Source organism: Rhinatrema bivittatum, chromosome 8 (assembly GCF_901001135.1).
Source record: "Rhinatrema bivittatum chromosome 8, aRhiBiv1.1, whole genome shotgun sequence".
Classification (NCBI taxonomy): domain Eukaryota; kingdom Metazoa; phylum Chordata; class Amphibia; order Gymnophiona; family Rhinatrematidae; genus Rhinatrema; species Rhinatrema bivittatum.
The window spans coordinates 27,448,215-27,467,190 of NC_042622.1; the positions used below are offsets into that span (position 1 = coordinate 27,448,215).

The 18,976-nt window shown below is 43.9% G+C and overlaps 1 protein-coding gene across 4 annotated transcripts in view; it reads left to right on the plus strand.

The window, feature by feature from the left end:
• Positions 1-18,976, plus strand: part of NFATC2 (nuclear factor of activated T cells 2) — a 176,327-nt gene that overhangs the window by 9,718 nt on the left and 147,633 nt on the right. For all 4 annotated transcript variants that reach the window (XM_029611704.1, XM_029611703.1, XM_029611701.1 and 1 more), the window contains exon 3: positions 2,793-2,961. In XM_029611704.1, the coding sequence (XP_029467564.1) occupies positions 2,793-2,961 (169 nt within the window). The remainder of the gene's footprint in view (positions 1-2,792; positions 2,962-18,976) is intronic.

Genomic DNA, 18,976 nt, shown 5'->3' on the forward strand with positions numbered 1-18,976 from the left:
TGCAGAGTAATTTTACTTCATGAAAAAATTAAAATGGAAATATTGATCCATTAAATATTTTTGTAATCTAAATATTTATGCATTTATGGTGCTCCGACTCTGATCTTTATGCAGTGGATCACATCATATACAGTTATTAGGTTTTAAAAATTTAAGATGAGATATTAAATTATGAAATACATTGGTGAGATTACAGATCATGGTTTCAGTAAAATTCCATACATTTTGTGACTATCATCAGCCCTTGTCTGGATAGGAGAGAGATTGTTCCTCTGTGTCTTTACCCAGGTCGATGACAGAATTTTGGTAAATATAAAGATGCAATTGGTTTCACTGGTTTGCTTTCATATCATTTAAATTAGCCACATAGTCAAAATCGCTAGCCTTTTATAATTTGATTTGTAGGAACCATACGCAAGGAGTTTGTCTGTCAGTCAAACTCACAGTTGGTCATAGGTCACATTACTTTATTTTTAACTCCAATATTTTTTGGTATTTACTTCATTTTCTATAAAAGCCACTTGCAATGAATATTGCTAAGCCTTAACGACCTTCAATGTTGTTAATATATATCACATGGGAACATCCAAAAAAGTCAATAGTATGGGTGCAAAGAGTCACCTCCTCTATATATTTTCCAAATGAAACAATACTCATCTCAAAACAGATAATGTTCCAATACAATGTCCCTACACACAAAGGAACAATCTCTTTCCTTCTGCCCATGCAAAGATTGCTGATATTCCTAAAAGTGATTGATGTGGCGTTTCCTTGCATTTTCATTCAAATGCCATTATAATTAGCTCCCTGTTCCAAAATTCTGTTCACACCGAATGCGTTTGCGTTGGAAGTGAATAGAGGCCTCATCATGATTTGATCCCATGGATTCGCTTCATCGTTAAATATATTGAGATTCAGGGGCACAGATAATTAAAATGTCCGTTATAGGTGTTCCGTGAACTTCCTGCTGTCAAAACTGTCTGCTAATAAATATTTTTACCCAATTCCAAATATGTATATGTAAGGTGGTATCCTTTTTGGCCCTTAAAAGTGTTTTTTTCCCTTTACAAACATGGCATCTGAGGTATCAGCTTGTCTGAGTATGACAGAGGTCTCATTAGACCTTGCCCTAGAGTAATGTCAGTGTCGTGTTGGTGTGTTAGGGAAACAGTATAAAACAGTATAAAATCCTTGCACTCATTTGGGTTTAATCCTATGTTTTCTAAAAGTTTAGAAGTGTTAATTTTGTACTGTTCCATTCTCTGTTCTGTCTTGAATGCACCATGTCGCATATGACTTGTCACATTTATAGGGATTAAGTATTCATTTGGTAACAAATGGTAAAAAATGCAACAGGTGAGGCCATGGAATGAACTAAAAAATAGCCGCCTATGAAATAACCCCCAACATTTTCAGTATTTTCATATTTGTGGCATTTAAAAAAGGGCCCCTGGCTGGGCCTTCCCTGCTAAAAAAAACCAAAAACAAAACAAAAACCAAAAAACCTACCCGGGCCCAGCGCCTAGGCCTTTGAATTGTACAGCTGTACGCCAGAATGGTGCTGTCTGCACCAGTGGAAGGCCCCAAAGTGATGTCCAGGTCCTGGGACCTGGGTAGGAGCAACTGGAAGGCCAGGTCTGGACCTAGGTCATGGCACCTTGCCATGGCAGTTTTTGTCTAAGTCGACCCATCCAGGGCCCCCCCCCCCCCCCCCCCCCGAGGGCTTTTTTTTGTTTTTTGTGTTATGTTTTTGGTTGGTTTTTTTTTCTTGTTTAATATTTTTTTTCGGTTTAGCAAATGAACTGAACTGAAAAAACATTGCACTAACCAAATGAAAACAAAGCCACAAAAGAAACGAAAAAAACAAGTTGAACCAAAACTTTAGAGGCCTGCTGTTGCTTTATAAAGCTGCATTTGGAAAGCTGTGATTGGGCAGAGGAGATCATATGATCAGATGTTAAAATTCCATTCTCTAGCTAATCTCTTATTAAGAGGGAATTTTTTAAGGGATGTACTCAGATAACCGGGGAGCTGAAAATGGCCTTCCCTCCCCCCACTTTCCCAATCAGTAAATGTAGCCGCTGAGTTTCACAGGGTGGCTTAGATTTAGCCACGGGGAAAAAAAGGGGCATTCCTGGGACTTTGTTTTTGAAATCCCCTTGCTCACTTTCCCACTTAAGAGTCCACCCGCAGTTAAAGCAGGTGCAAAATCATCCATGGGCACTTTTGTACGGTCTGGACGTTGCCAAAATTGTGAAAATTTGCTTGAAGGTCTGCCAGTATAAAAACACTTGTAGGCCTTCCACCTACCTGATCTGTTAAAAACTGTCAGCAGATTAAACAGATTAATGATTCCTCCTTCACGCCCAATAAAATGTTGTTTAATAAACACGGCGAGTCTTATTTGGGTATGTGAGAGAACCACATTTTACTACATTTCCCTGGAGGGTATAAGGTGCTCGTTTTTAGCTTGTGTCTTTATATTCATCTGAGACATATGGTATAATCTCTGTTGCCACACACCTACTCCTGCCTTATTGCTCACTAGTAACACTGGTTTCATTTTTTAAAGTAGCCTGCTTCCTTTTTGCCTGTTCACAAAGCTGGTCAATCTGCTGCATTTTGACTCCGAACCACATCCATCTTGGACACAGCTTCCCCTCTTTTTTGTAACTCATTCCCCTGTCTAGCCAACAGCTTGGCACAGATTTCAGAAGTGAGCGTGCATTTTTAAAAGGAGCTTATCGGCTGTATGCAGCACCTTCAAACCACTGTGGTTTGTGCCTTTCCAGCCTTCCTGTGGCTTCCCTCCCTCCTCTTGAATGGCCATTGTCAAGTCAGTCGGGACCTTATGAACTACAGATTGAAGTCCAGCCTAAACCGCACCATCGCGCACACTATGAAACGGAGGGCAGTCGTGGAGCGGTCAAAGCATGCACCGGGGGTCATCCTGTTGTCCAGGTAAGACTTCAGAAAGCTGTGAAAATGCAGGGAACAGGGGAGTGGGATGTGACTTCCACTGTTCATGTGGCCTCCAGTGAATAGATCAAAACCAATGGTAAGAAATGATAGGTTTTTGCAAGAACTGTCAAACACTTGGAAGCCCTTCATTGTCAACAATTGATGTCTCCCAGGTCCAAAAATTGTGCTAAATCCATTGTATAGCCTGCCAAAAAAACATAATTTTGCTTTCTGAAAGATGCATATTACTGGCAGGCTAAGAGGTCTTCATCTACCGACAGTTGCTAGGTTGCTTTGATACATGGACAGTTTTTATGTGATGATATTCTAAAGTAGGAGGGTTTTTATTTCTAGTCAAGTGGTGCAACTTCTTCCACGGCAAAGTCAAGGTCAAGCCTCAGTATGCCGTGAGGTTGAAGGGTGAAAGCCGCATCTCGATTGGCTGCTGAAGGCGCTCTACAGCGTCGTTCTTATGTTAAATGCATAAGGTGGAAACAAAAACAATTTAAAGAGAAAAATGCCTATCCCTACTTATAGACACCCCAGATTCATTGCAGCTCTCTACCTAATACCACATTGTTCAGTATCGAGTGGAGACAGCACACGCTGACGCGCAGAAACACGTACGCAGCGCCATCAGAGAATGGAACCGGGAGAGGCTTAAGCGCTACGTTATTCATTTACGATACGTTTTTATGCGGATGTTGTTGGAATTATTTAATAGTCACTCAGTGTGCTCTCATTTAAGTCCCTGAGGCAGTCACTGGAATGTGGCGAAACTCGGCACGAGTTGGGCATTTTTAATTTATCATAGACGTCTCCACCAATTAAAGTTTTGAAAAAGACCCTTGGGCATCTATTCTTTGTTGTTATCCTCACGGCGTTGCTTACTTGCTTACCTTGCTGTTTTCTGGGCTCATCTCTGATAAGGACTAAATGGACCCAAAGAGATTAGGTATCAAGATATAAAATGTAGTTGATTGGATTGCAGCCATTAACTTTGATGGTGGGGGGTATAAAGTATCATTGAGAAGCTGTTAATTCTCAGTGACCTGACTCCACAAGATCCATGGTAGACGTTTGCTACAACAGAGTAGTACAGGATTGGTAAGTAATTGAACAATGCTGTATATCTTACAGCTTGAAAAGCTATTAATGTTTCCTTTGTCTCTTGCCAGTTAATAATAGAAGTGAGCTTAACTTAGACATTGGCCCTTTTCTCGCCCATCCTTGAGGAAATGAACGGCCGATTCCTGAACTGCTCTGTTGCCGGTGATTACTCGGCTTCTTAAATGAGTTTATCTGGTGTGGGGATGTTCTCCATCTTGTATTTGATTACCACATCTTTGTTTACCGAGATGGTGCAGGGTTGGTGCAAGATGTGCCTGATGCCCGACAGAGCAAGTTTCAGGGTGATCTGAGGTAGCAGTGCGACTGGCAGGGAATCAGAACCCAGGCCATTGCTTCTCCATTGCCACCAAAGCTACAACGCAACACAGCCCACTATACAATACATACTGTTACCATGGCTACATCTAATAAGAAGTTTACATTATATCGGCAGGCAGGTATCCTGCTGTCCATCTTATTGGTGGCAGAGGATCCATTTCCAGCATGAAATGGAAATTAGGAATTAATTGTTTGTAGTATGCTGGTGAAATATTTAGCCACTAAGCAGTTTTCTTCAAACGGTCTGGCCAATAAAATGTTCTTCTTTGGTGAAGGAATTTCTAATTCCATATGGACAGGAAAAAATAATTACTGTAGTCAAGGAGTATTGGCTTCCGTGTTTAGCTGTCATCTCTCCCTATATAAAAGGGTTAGCGTGGGTCGCATTGGCGCGCATGATGTTTGTAGCCTTTTTCTGCGTTTGCAAATAGTGCGCGCTGCTTGGCGCTGGCGCGTGCTACTTGCAGTTTGTGTGGTGGCTGCCTGAACACACCCCCACCCCCAGACTCCCCTCCCCTCCCCCACCATTTGCACTTGGTAGTTCTTGTAATCAGACCAGTGGCATCCAATGCGACTGGGACTATTTCTGTATGCTCTACCTCGTTGCCTTGGTCTCTGATTGCATCTTCCGGCTGTCCATATGTAACCCGGCGTACTCGCTTGGTACTGACCCTATTCGGTGTGAGGTTGTGTTTTTCTCTTTTCCCCGATCTGTCTGGTTTTCTTGCAGGGAGCTTTTAGTGGTTGGAATGGGAATGCCCCAGGGGATCACGTCTTCTCCAGTCTCTGCAAGTTCTCTCAGGGTCCTGATCCCAATGTTTTTCTGGTGTGGTGATGCTGTAGTGCGTACGCGCTTTTTAGTGGATGAGCCGTGCCACCTTGCGGCAGCCAGCAACGCATTGTGCGTACAGTATAATCGTGGCCGGTTCTGTGCCTTACACCCTGCTGCAGGTCTCTGCTTTGTCATTGTTTGCTGTGCTTACTGTAAACCATCTTATCTGTAGCTCAGTTACCAGTCCCTCATCTTTAGATTTCAGTTCAGCCATTCGTGGGTCAAGTTTGGATCTTCATGTGATTTGTGAAATAACTCTTGTTATTTTCCCCGCTATCTTTGTGCATTTGCCATTAGCTTTGCCTTATTTGTTGCTCCAGCTCTTGAAAGAGTTTCTTTCTCTTCCCCCCCCTCTCCCCCCCCCTCTTCCCCCCCCCCCCATGCATGCTCCTTTGGAAGTTTAAGGATGGAGATTGTTTGTCATACTTCAGCACTTGTTGACGCTGTTTATGCTTGGAGGCCTATGATAGTGGCTCTGTATGTATAGTTTAAATCTATAAGACCCATACCACATAAGAGAGATCTGGTAGCAATATTTGGTCCTGTATAATAATACTGGCATCTTAGTAAACTGTGTATTGGACCAGCAGAACAATAATAATCAAAAGATGCTGTAGTAGATGAGCTTTTGAACAAATTTGAAAACTCCTGCACCATATCACATTTTGAGAGAGAGAACTCATAGCTGATTGACTGACTGGCAGCACCTACCTTCCACACTTTTAATATACATTGCCCTGATCAGATATATCTGAGTAAATATCTCTCCTTATGGCCCCACATGACAGATGAGATCCATGGGGAAGTGGTTGATATCTAATGCTGTAGACTGGGGATGGCAGGCACCAACGTTTTCTCTCCAGAGAGTCCCTGCCTCCGGAACACAGTGTTCTGCACAGGGTTAGTCAAGGTCTATCGTAAAGATGTGCATTTTTTCCATTTAATTTTTGCTCTGTTGTGTTTATATTGTCATTCCAGCCAGTTAATGGTTTGTTTTGTAGTCATTGTCTCCCTCTGATCTGCTTTGGATTTGCATGAAGTTATAGCTGCTTGAGTAAAACTGAAATTGTGGGTGCCCAGAGGTCTTGGCAGTGATGCCCAATTCATTTAATAACATAAGCAGGACTTAAAAGTCCATGTTTTGGAGATCATTGTTGCTTAGTTTCAAACAGATGTGCCCGGACGCTGGGGAATATTATAATTCTTGTATTAGACTCCTTAACAAAAATGCAAAAGCCCTGTTAGGTTAAAAAGGAAAAAAAATCTAAAATAAAGGGCTTCTACAGATCTGGAAGCTCTGTGAAAGGCTGACATTTTTATGTCACAAAATATTACTCAGCGGTGTGCAGCACAAGTGAAGGAAACAATGAATTATCATATTAGAAAGCCTCTTTCATGTATACATTAAATTAATACATCCGCCATCTTAATAGGCACTACCGGTATTACAACCTTCATTGCCTTAGGATTGATCATGTGGCTTCATTGCAATATATATATATATTTTTTTTTGGAAGAATTTTTTTTGCAATTAAAAGAAACTTATCTTAGTGGTCAGCCGATGCAATCACCCCGACACGGTCTGCATTTCGAAATCAGTTTCTGCATCGGGAGACCATCAGAACAAAATAGCTAACCCAGCGGTGACACCATTAACTTGCGTTTGTATTCTCTTATCTCTCAACACCGGCATCTGGTGTCTTTTTGGTGCCAGTTTGCAAGCGGCCGGTATTAATCTAATGTATACATGAAGGAGGATTTGTAGTGTGAAATAACTACGTGCTGTTTCACACCAGCGCATCCCAGAGCTTGCGGATCCTGCACTTTCTTTGTGACTGGTGTCTTACCAAACAGATTTGAAGCCTTGTCTTCCCTGTCCCCTTTGTGCTCACTTCTAAAAGTGGATGGAAGGAGCCAGCCCTGGGGTTTGAGATAGCACATGCGGCCTGGTGTATTTTACACTGTTAGATACAGGACTCCCAGGGTTCAGCGTGTCGTCCTTTGCTAGGACACGCAGTAAGGAAGCAGATGCTGCCTGATAAAGATACGTGCAGGGGAAGCTGTGCGTGCGGCAGGGAGCTGATTTCAGACGCCGCATCTCTGGCAGCGCTTTCAGTTCTTTTCTGTAGTAGGCTAAGTATAGATTTTCCTATAGGTTCTGTCTAAAAATATCGAGGCCCATATATTCAGTAAGCCGGTGAGCAGACAAGTCATCCGGCTAAACTTCGCTGGGTGACTTGTCCCGGGTATTCAGCGGGATGCACATCTCTCTAAATATACTCGCACAAAGTTATCTGGTTACATATAGCTGGTTAACTTATGAGGTCAATATTCAGTGCCACTTGGCCGTATAAGTGGAGATATTCAGACTTAATCCGGCTACATTAACTTGATAAGTAAGACCTGCTCAATAGCAGGTGTAAAGTTAGCCAGATAAGACTTACCTGGCTAGCTAGCAGTTTATTTGGGGATATTCAGCCATGCCGCTGAATAATATCTTGGGTCAGTTAGTTGGATATATCTTTGGATAGTTGGATATATCTTTGAATATCCAGCCCTTTTAACACCTAATCAGCTGTGCTTGACTATAACCAGTTAGGTTTTACAGTTATGCAGCCTTGTGTGGCCAGATAACCTGCTACTTCATAGGATAGCTTCAAAAAAATACTTTAAGCAGCACTGTAAAATGTAAAAAGAAGTCGGCCTGCAGCCTGATTCCTTCCCTGCACGCACCGCAGCCAGGAGCGAGGCACGCACGTTGTCCTCAGCGACGCTCGGCGCTAGAAGCGTGAACTGCAGGTCACGCGCATTTCCGGAGCGGCTTCTGACAGGGCATCGCTGGCATCCCCGGGAGCGGGTAAGAGCGTCCCTCACTCCCGGCTGGGGTTTTAAGGGTCGGGGGGGGGGGGGGGGGAGCATGGCCCAGGACATAGGGATAGTGCATGGCTAAAGGTGGGTTCAGCCTGATTTCGATGTAAAAACAGAACCAGGGAAAGGGTGTGTGTGTGTGTGTGGGGGGGGGGGGGGGCTGACCTGATGACCCCACAACATTTTTTTCACATTTAGGACAGCTTTAGAAGGGGTGTGTGTGTGTAAGGTGGGGGGGGGGGGGTGCATGGCCATTTTATGAGACTTGCAGTTGGGAGAGGGAGGGAATTGGACCGCAAGCTCGCTTATACATCTTTTCTTTTTTTTTTTTTAATGTACAATACTACATAACTGGGTATCTTTGAAGATATCCGCTTAAGTAGCAAGTTATCCAGTCAGACAAGGCTGGATAACTTTGGACTTGCTCTACAGTAGGTCTAAAGTTATCTGGCTCCACATGAAAATCTGCTAAGTTAGCCAGATAACTTTCCCTTGTCCCGGACGGCTTCTCTATGCCTCTTCTTTGTCCAGCTGGATAAGTGACTCCATGTTCAAATGGCTGGATAACTTGTGAGCCTCCCCTTCCCTCGTGGCCCTGAATGTTGCCTCCACAGGCCTTCTGCGTGACGCAGCACTGTACCCAGCCCACCGTTTTATTCTTGAAATTCTCGGTTACTGTGGGCAGACGGGCCGCTCCGCTGTTTCCCAGTCCAGCGCCAGATGCACACCTCACCCCTCTGGTTTTGTGGATTCCCCCAGTGAATATTTGCATATCCCGTGACTCCAGTCTATGCAAATCTGTCTCATGCCACTTCCATTATAGCTGTACAGAAAACCAGAGCATTCAGGGGTTCCCCTGGACAAGCTTGTTGTGTACAACAGCCTTTACTGTGAACCCTCTGTCGCATTGTATGATATTCTAGTGATCCAAGGGACAAAATGGCGATCTCCATGCTCCGTGGAAGCTTTTTTTTAATGGTAAACTATCCAAATCAAGATTCATCATCTTGAAACAAAAGTGTTGTGCAGCTTGTGGCATTGATTCCTCTTTGATATACTCTTGAGCGTCACCAAGAAACCCAAGATCACTTCCAAAAACTGGGCGTCCGGTATTGCCAGATATGGTGCATTTCTTTTGGGATCTTAAGGAAACTTAAGTGGTGTGGCGGAGTAAGCAAGTTCAAAAGAGGATAGAAATCAGCGTCTCGTAGAGCAAGTTTGTTTGGCTACGTGCCATACACCTATACCTCTCAATCTGCTGGGGTCATTAAGAGCGTAGGGTAGGACTTTTGGGACCTGGTCCGTTATTATGGGTTAGTAGCTCGCTTCACCTCGATGTTGCCTTCTTCTTGAAGGAAGCTTTTTTTCAGATGTCACGAACATCAAAGGCAAGCCTGAAATGTTATCTGCACTCTTGCTCCGATCACATATCATGTCCTTTGGAATATAAGTGAGAGTAGCAGTCAGTTCTACGCCAGAAAGACACTAAAAATCAGGTTCTTAAAATATTAGCTGCGGCATTGCGCCTGAAGATGAGGAGACTGGAAGCACCAGAGTTTGGAATAAATTGTGATTCTCTCTTCGTTTCTTAAGGGTTATTACGTTCACAGGATTTAGCAAAATAAAAAACAAAGACCAGTGGGGGAGGTAGTGAACGCACAAATTCTGAAAATATTTTGGGTGCAGCTGCCAGCCTTCTGTAAAGAGATTAAAAGTGCTGGCACTATTTACAATCGCGGTCTGCGACCCTGAGCAACCGAGGCGCTAATAAATTGCCTTGGTTTCTCCTTTTTCATCTGCCCCTTGCATGCTTGTTCTTTTTAATATTTTCATGCTGACAGTGTGCATATCCTCTGCGTCTTATCTTGCGGTTTATGGTTGCGATGCTGCTTCCTCTTCGACACATCTGCTTGACTGACTGAGGGAGTTTTTGGTGTATTCTGCAGTGCAACCTGCACAAGAACCCTCCAGCCGGATGAGCAAAAACTTACTTGTTAATTTTCCAGCCCTTGACTTGAGAGAGAGAGAAAAGCAAACCAGATTTGATTTGAAAATGTGTTTTTTTTTTGCACTCATGACTGTTGATTGAAAAAAAACCAAAAAAAAAAAAAACCCTCCCCGAAAAGTTATACTTCAAGGACAGGTGGAGGTCATTTAGTTTGATCTTGGTGTCAGGATGGGTGTTGAGCAGTTGTTCAAAGATGAGATTGCAGATCAGCAGAAGACATCTTGGTTTCCTCCATGTGCACTAAGAAGGAACTCTTGGTCATGCCTTCATGTCGCACGTACCCTGCATGAAAACAGGCTGACTGAATTAAATAGTAAGCCAGATGCTTCTTTCTTTTCCAAGGCTGGCTTAAATGGGAAGCATTTCAACTCCTTCGTAGAATATGCAGAGATTACATTTTATAATAGACTTCTTTGCTTTCTGTTGATTCTGTGTATTGTATTTTTATGTCTAGGGCCATTGAGCTCAGCAGATTAGACTTTCCCTGCTCCACACTGCTAATATATGCAGGGATCTTTCCTTGGCTACCACTAGAGTCAATTTTAGGAGGTCGCTAACCAGATTATCTACCCTCATTTATCATGTCAACCTGCTAGTATACAGGTTTTAGGAAAGCAGGTTTAAGAGTTTGGGTCATCCTGCTTTCTCCCCAGTTAGTAATACTGCGGACATGGGACCTAAATCTAACCACTAGCTCTCGCCATTGCAAGATGACCATGACTCTGTTTCCTCCCGGGACCGTGAACACTGCCTCCACAGCATCTCTGAGCCAGGAATCAGACCCCAGTTCCTCTCAGTGGCCGGGCATAGCACTGGCCACCAAGTTGGCCCAGGAGTCCAGTTCTTGAATGATAGGTCTGTCCACAACAGTTGCATACCATGCTATGAGAGAGAGAGCACGAGGGAGAGGAGCATGGAGACCTGCTATACCAGGTTTATTACAGTACAATCTTATGCCTGATCGTCTGCTTTTAGACTTGTTGACTTGTCTTGCTTTATGAAATACCCCAAGTCTCTTGGCCTGTCTGTTTGTGTTATTAGATTGTAAGCTCTATTGAGCAGGGACAGTCATTTTCTATGTTTGTACAGCACTGTTAATGTAGTGCTATAGAAATGTAGTGCTATAGAAATGTTAACTAGTAGTAATAGTACATGGTTGAAAGAGAAGATTAATATTAATCAATTTTTGCACATTCATTGAGCAAGCTGAATGTCTCCCTGTCAACCACAATGGGAGCAATTTTCAAAATCCTGCATAAGTTATGCTGCAAATACCGTGCACATTACACAAATTTTCTCAATGGGCTTACACACACAAATCCACAAACACTACCCTGCTGAAAATGCCTCTGAAATGTATGAACATATGGTCGACTTTTATATAAAGCGTGCAAGTAAATCCAAACCCCCTAACTGACTTTACCCCTAGGAATGCTGGGTAAACCTAACATGACTTAGACACATAAGTTATACATAGGGGTTCATTGTTTTCAGTTTTTATTTTATTTTGCCTATGCATTTCAGTCTTTGAATAAAAAAGAAATCTGTGGAAAATTTGATTTTTTTTACAGATTTTCTCCTGTGTGTTTCCTCAGTTATTTTTCCACTGATTTTTTTTTGTTACAACACAGGCATAATAAAAATGAAAAAAAAAGGTGTGTATGTGTATATATATATATATATATATATATATAAATAAAATCTCAGGCGGACAATTTTGTAAAAGGAAATTTCGATGAGTAAAACACTGTTTTACATACAGAAATCCCTTTTGAAAATGACTCCCACTGTGTATGTATTATTATAATGAGTATACAGCATAATGGTGCTGATATACATCAGCAATACTGCTTTCTTAAACTGGGTGGATTCAACAAATAACTGCACTTGTACAAACGGCATTCTCATCTCAGAAATTTATTTTCTTACCGTTTTAGTGTTCATGGGCAATGACGTTAAGTCTGATTTAGCAAAAGGTATTTAAAGAGCTGAAATAAAAAGCTGACAGTTCCCCTGTAGGAAACATTTGCTTCTCTTGGTTTCAGGTGATTAGGCACTGCTCTCACGTTTTGGAGCACTCGCCCTAAAATATCATCTTGGATACGACAGAGGTTTGTGTGTGATCCGGCGGTGTGTGATTATTTCTCACTGTAAACTTAATGGATCATTTCAACAAGCAAGTGCAGTAAACAAACCCAGATATAACAGTTTCTCAAGCACTTTCTCCAACAGCCTTTTTTTCAGCCATGAGCAACTTCCGGGGCTCTGGTTGTGTGCTGCTGTGATCATTTACTGGCTTACTAAGTCAAGACCTTTTTTTTTTGTCCTTATCCCTTTGTACCTGATGGGGAAAAAGCTCTCCCTATTGGCAGTTTACTGCTTGATTATTATTAACCTTGCTTGTATCAGACCACCAAGTTTAATCTTAATCTGTTTGTATGTACCTTCATCCAAAAGCACTGTTACAGCTCCACAGTAAATGGATTGATTTCTTTGATTTACTTTGCGCTTTTCAGACCCTTCAAAGCAGATTGCGTTCAGGTACTGGGGGATTTCCCTGTCCCCAGAGGGATTACTCTTTTAAGTCTGCATTTTGGCCATGGTGGTTTCATGTCCCAGTTCCTTAGGGGGCACTGGGATCATGCAACTTAATGTGTCACAGAAAAGAACTGGGATAGCCCTGTGGCCAACACAGAAACAAACTGCCACCGGATTCCCACATTGGGAACTGTGGCACCGCGAGTGGTCTTTGGTGACACATAGAACAGACTCAGGCCGGACTCTGCCTGTTTTCTCATAAACCTTTTTATTAATGACAGAAAAATAAAACAGAAACTGCTTTGCTTACCGCGGCAGCTTTCAAAAGCAAAACGACAACTAAAGCAATTCACAGCTAGTCTGGTTTGGCCTTCCTTCTCTTCCCTGGAGTCCTGTGTTCTCCCTGGGCCTGGCTCCTTATTCCCTTCTAAGGCAAACTCCCTCATAGCAGAACTCCCTTCCTGTCTGTAGCTTAAGATGGACCAGGCTAAATGCATGATCCTGGGTTTTTAAGGAGGGTCTACCATACACTCCTTTACATACCTTCCTCCTCAGCTTGACCTTGTTAGGTCAAGCGTCTACCTTTTGGCCAAGCTAACTCCCAGAGAAGTCCAGTACCCTGGAAGGTTGACACCATAAAGTCCCTGACATGTCTCTTTCCTATCAAGCATGCTCCCTCTTCTCTTGTTTCCTGGGAACCTCTGTCCAGAGCGGCCTCGAGCCACTGGGACCTCTCAAATATTCTACTCCGGCCCTGCCTCTGTGGCTTATGTACTTCTCCCCGTGGACTGACTTCCAGAGAGTATATCTTGAAGTCATCTGGGCTGGCCCGACTGTCTGTGGGATGGCCCCACAGGATTTTAAACTGGGGACAGTCGCACCCTAGAACCACGGGGTATGTGAGCTTGGAAAGTATTTGCATTTCCATAATGCCTTGCCCCACTGGAGTCATCAGCAGAACCATTTTCAAACAGTAGCTGAAGGATCCGAATAAAATCCACTTACTTAAGAAGATAAAATTGGCAATTTGATTTCAAAAGGACTAATATAAACCGCTGTCACATGCTTTTTTTTTTTTTTTTTTTTTTTAATGCAGCAGTTTCCTCCTGCTCCTTTGTACCTTCAGTTCAGTCAGAACCAGCTCCGGGATCTTGTTCCAGGAGCCTTCATTTGTGACTGCCTAGGGTCACTGTAGCGCTGATTCTGGTCCAGGGACCATGTACCGGGGTTCCTTTTGGAACTCTGCAATCACAGGCCTGACAATTTGGCCACTAGGTATTGCTCTTAAGCAATGACCATGACTCCCTTCCGCATCTCCCTCCCTCTGCCCCCTCCCCTGGGGGGCTATAGATGCGACCCCAATTCTGGTCACTCTGGGAAGTGGAAGATCTGACCCAGTGCTTTGATTCCACTCACGGGATAGGCTCGTGAGCGGCTCACTCACCTCCCAACTTCCTGGATGACGACAACTCCTGATATCAGCGGGTGCCGCTTTTGTCTTCCTGTGTGGCCTTGAGCCACCGCTAACTCCGGCAGCTCAAGGCCGCTTACGCCAAGCCCCTGCAGCCACTTCTGCAGCAGGAGAAATGCCGCTGGTCACCATGCGGTAGGGAGATGCTGCTGCCGTTGGTCTTCACGGCCTGGAATGCCACCGAACGCCACTGCTGTTCCTCTCCTCTCTAGGTGTGCACACACGACCCTGCTTTAAGATTAATGGTACCACAGCGAGAAAAGCCCCGTGGCCCCTCCTGATGACATCCTTCCTGCAGCCCTATAAAAGGGCTCTTCAGTCTTTGCTTCTGGCCTTCTCAGGGCTCTTCATATCCTTTGGTCTTCTGTTTTCTGTTTTCATTGTTGGAGATCCTCCATATCTTTGTTTCTCTGTTGTTCCTGGTCTCTCATTGTGTTCCTGGCTCCTGTGTCTTCTGAATCTTGGCCAAGTCTTCATCTTGTTCTTGAATCCAATACTTTGTCTTGTTCCTGGCTCCAGCCTTCTTCCTGTCCAGAGGCTTCATTACTGGTTCAAGTCTTCAGAAGTCCTTCCTTGGTTTTAAAGTCTGAATCCGAATCCGAGTTCCTGAGTCCTGTTCCCTGGCCTTCAGAGTTCTTGTTCCAGCTTCTGTCTTATTCCCAGTCTATGAGTCCAGTGCATGCGCCGCTATTGGCCTGGTCCGTAGCTAGCCCCCTGGGTTGTGTAGATGAGACAGTGGTGCCAGACTCTCTCAGAGTCTTCATCTTGTTCCAAGTCCTGAGCCTTCGTCATGCTCCAAGTCATTCCAAATCTTCGTCATGTCTTGTCTTGAGTCCTCAGCCTTCATCTGTCCTCACACTCAAACCACTTCCAAGCAGCAGTCCAAAAGGGCTTTCAAGTGGCCTGAGGGTCATCCCAGAGATCAGCATTGTGTTGCTGGGTCTCAGTTCCTGGTGCATGTTGGATGTCCGAGTGTTCCTATGCCAAGCCAAGTGTGTTCCTGTTTCCGAGCCAAGAGTATTCCTATTTCAGCCTGCCTGTGCTTGGATGCATTTGCCCACCAGAGGCATGGATCAAAGCCAGCCCCGTAGTTGCACAGGTTGCATCGCGGCACAGGGGCTCATGCTCTTGAGCACCATCCGCGCTTGTAGCAGATTGCAAAGGCTATGAGCTCGATGAACATGTTCCCATGACGGACCTTCCATACTTGACTTTCGTTCCTTAGTGAGTTTTTTTTTTTTTTGACTACGACATGCAGGAGGCACCTGCATGTAGATTTTGTTCAAGTTCTTCAGTCTTGGTTCTAGTCTTCATCCAGGTACTGCAGTCATGTCTTTGTCCAAGCCCTGCAGGCATGTCTTCGTCTAGTTTGTCCTGTATGATTCCTTGCCTCAGTTTCTGAAACTAAGTATCTTCAGATCCTATGGGCCCTCTGAAGCTGAAGAGAAGTGGCTTGAGGGAAGGGCTTTGAGGAGTGGGTACTGTTGTGATACCGCTTGCAGGACAGGCCCGCAAATAGCTCACTCACTTCCCGACTTCCTGGACCCTGCTGACTCCCAATGCTGGCGGGTGCTGCTTCTATCTTCTTGTGCAGCCTTGAGCCATTGTTAATACCACAGTCACCACCAAGCCCCTGCAGCCATTTCCACGGCAGGAAAGATGCCGCTGGTCACCATGCAGTAGAGAGATGCTGCCACCTTTGGTCTTCGTGGCCTGGAACGCCACTGAATGTTGTTGCTGCTCTTCTCCTCTCTAGGCACATGTGCACGCACCCCTACTTAAGATTTAAAGAGACCGTGGCGGGACAACCCCCATGGCCCCTCCTGATGATGTCCTTCCTGCAGCCCTATAAGAGGGCTCTTCAGTCTTTGATCCTGGCCTTTGCAAGAGTCTTCATGTCTGGTGGTCTTCTGTTTCCTGTTTCATCATTGGAGGTCCTCCATGTCTTCGTTCCTGTGTTATTCCTGGTCTCTCATTGTGTTCCTGGTTCCTGTGTCTTCTGAGTTTTGGTCAAGTCTTTGTTTTGTTCCTGAATCAATCTTCATCTTGTTCCTGGTTCCAGCCATTGTTCTGTCCAGAATCTTCAGAGTCTTCGTTGCTGGTTCAAGTCTTTGGAAGTCCTTCCTTGGTTTTAAAGCCTGAGTCTGAGTTCCTGAGTTTGAGTCTGAATCTGAGTCTGAATCCTAGAGAGAAGAGGAGCAGCAGTGGCATTCGCTAGCGTTCCAGGCCTGAGTTTGAGTCTGAATCTGAGTCTGAATCCAAATCCCTGAGTCTGAGTCCAAGTATTCCTGTGCCAGAGTAGTTAAATCACAAGCGGATTATGACACATTACAGGAGGACCTTGCGAGACTGGAAGATTGGGCATCCAGATTGCAGATCAAATTTAATGTGGAAAAGTGCAAGGTGTTGCATATAGGGAAAAATAACCCTTGCTGTAGTTACACGATGTTAGGTTCCATATTAGGAGCTACCACCCAGGAAAGAGATCTAGGCATCATAGTGGATAGCACATTGAAATCATCGGCTCAGTGTGCTGTGGCAGTCGAAAAAGCAAACAGAATGTTAGGAATTATTAGGAAGGGAATGGTGAATAAAATGGAAAATATCATAATGCCTCTGTATTACTCCATGGTGAGACCATACCTTGAGTTCTGTATAAATTCTGGTAGCTGCATCTCAAAAAAGATATAGTTGCGATGGAGAAGGTACAGAGAAGGATGACCAAAATGATAAAGGGGTTGGAATAGCTCTCCCTTAGGGAAAGGCTAAAGAGGTTAGGGCTGTTCAGCATAGAGAAGAGACGACTGAGGGGGATATGACAGAGGTCTTTAAAATCATGAGAGGTCTAGAACCAGGTAAATGTGAATCGGTTATTTACTCTTTTGGCTAATAGGACTAGGGGCCATTCCATGAAATTAGCAAGTAGCACATTTAAGACTAATCGGAGAAAATTCTTTTTCACTCAACGCACAGTTAAGCTCTGGAATTTGTTGCCACAGGATGTGGTTACTGCAGTTAGTGTAGCTGGGTTTAAAAAAGGTTTGGATAAGTTCTTGGAGGAGAAGTCCATTACTTGCTATTAATTAAGTTGACTTAGGTAATAGCCACTGCTATTACTGGCATCAGAGGTATGGGATCTACTTAGTGTTTGGGTACTTGCCAGGTACTTGTAGCCTGGATTGGCCACTGTTGGAAACAGGATGCTGGGCTTGATGGACCCTTGGTCTGATTCAGTATGGCAATTTCTTATGTTATGAGTCTGAGTTCCTGTCCCCAGTCATCCGAGTTATTGTTTCTGCTTTTGTCTTGTTCCCTGTCTTTGAGACCAGTGCCTCTGCCACTATTGGCGTGGAATGCAGCCATGACTCCGAGTTGTGTAAGGTGCACAGCGGCACCGCTCTCTCTCAGAGCCTTTGTCATGTTCCAAGTCATGTCCTAGCTTTCGTCATGTCTTGTCTTGAGTCCTCAGCCTTCGTCTGTCCTCACGCTGAAACCGCTTCCAAGTGGCCATCCCAAAGGACTTTCGAGTGGCTAGAGGGCCCACCTCAGAGACCAGCAATGCATTGCTGGGTCTCAGTTCCTGGTGTGTGTTGGATGTTCAAGTATTTCTATGCCAAGCCAAGCGTGTTCCTATTTCCGAACCAAGAGTATTCATGTTTCAGCCTGCCTGCGCTCGAATGTATTCGCCTGCCAGTGGCATGGACAACAGCTAGCCCCGGGGTTGCACAGGTTGCATTGTGGCTTGGGTTCACGCTCTTGAACACCCTCCATGCTCACAACACCTAGGGACCATCCTCATGGTACTGCACAGCAGTCACCATCTGATTCACTGAGCTAAACCTCTCACCTGCTTCTGTTCTTAACACTATTTTAATTATATGTTTATGGTGTTTGATTTTTTTTATTCTATCTGATATTTGTAATGTATTTTGATTTGATGTTGTAAGCCGCTTTGGGTCCTTCTCTAGAGCAGGGAATGTAATGTAAAGCAAAATATAATGTAGCCGTCCAAACATTTTAGAGTCCTGTTTTATTATCAAAGGGCAAATATTGTGAATGTATGAACCAGTAAATACTTCGTAGACATTTATTGCTCCAAGCCCTCCAGGCTGCACATAGAGTACCCACAACTAGGGTCAGAGGACATCTGTAGAGCCTTTGTCCTTCATCAAATAAAGGTTTTCTCCTTCCAGATTGAATCCCCCTCCTAGTTCCATTACAATTTATGGCTTGCACAGGATGTTTCATAAAGCGACAAAGCATGGAGCAAACCAACAAAATAGCCACATTTGTAACCGGAAAACTCGTATTTCTTTCCTTAGAAACCCTTACCATGCATTTTATTTTTAAAGAATGGCCCTTTATCTGTCTTTGCAGTTAGAAAATGTAGGAGATTTTGTACAACTGCATTGTGCCTACAGCTGAAAACATGCGCAGATTACAGAGCTTCCCCGTCCTTTCAACAGCGGACGAACAGGGCGTTCAGTGACCCTGTAGGAGCGGGGACAGGCAGGATAGTCTCACCACGATGGGCAGCAGCGCGTGCTAAGGTCCCCGGCCTTACACAGTGGATTTATGAAGGAATCAAAACATTTAAAAAAAAATAAATTTTTTTTTACATGGTTCATAATTACATCGGAATTTTGAGTGAAGCAAGTGTAACATTTTGTAGGGATGTGCTTTTGATTTGAAACAGCAGAGAAGCATCAGCAACATTTCTTGTTTCTTGTCATTTTCAAAGCAAAATGATAGAAGAAATAAACTCAAGATTTTTTTTTTTTGTTTTAGCGAGAGCTAAAGCTACTTAGTGTGCATTAAGAAAGTAATTTTCAAACAGGTGTAATGCATG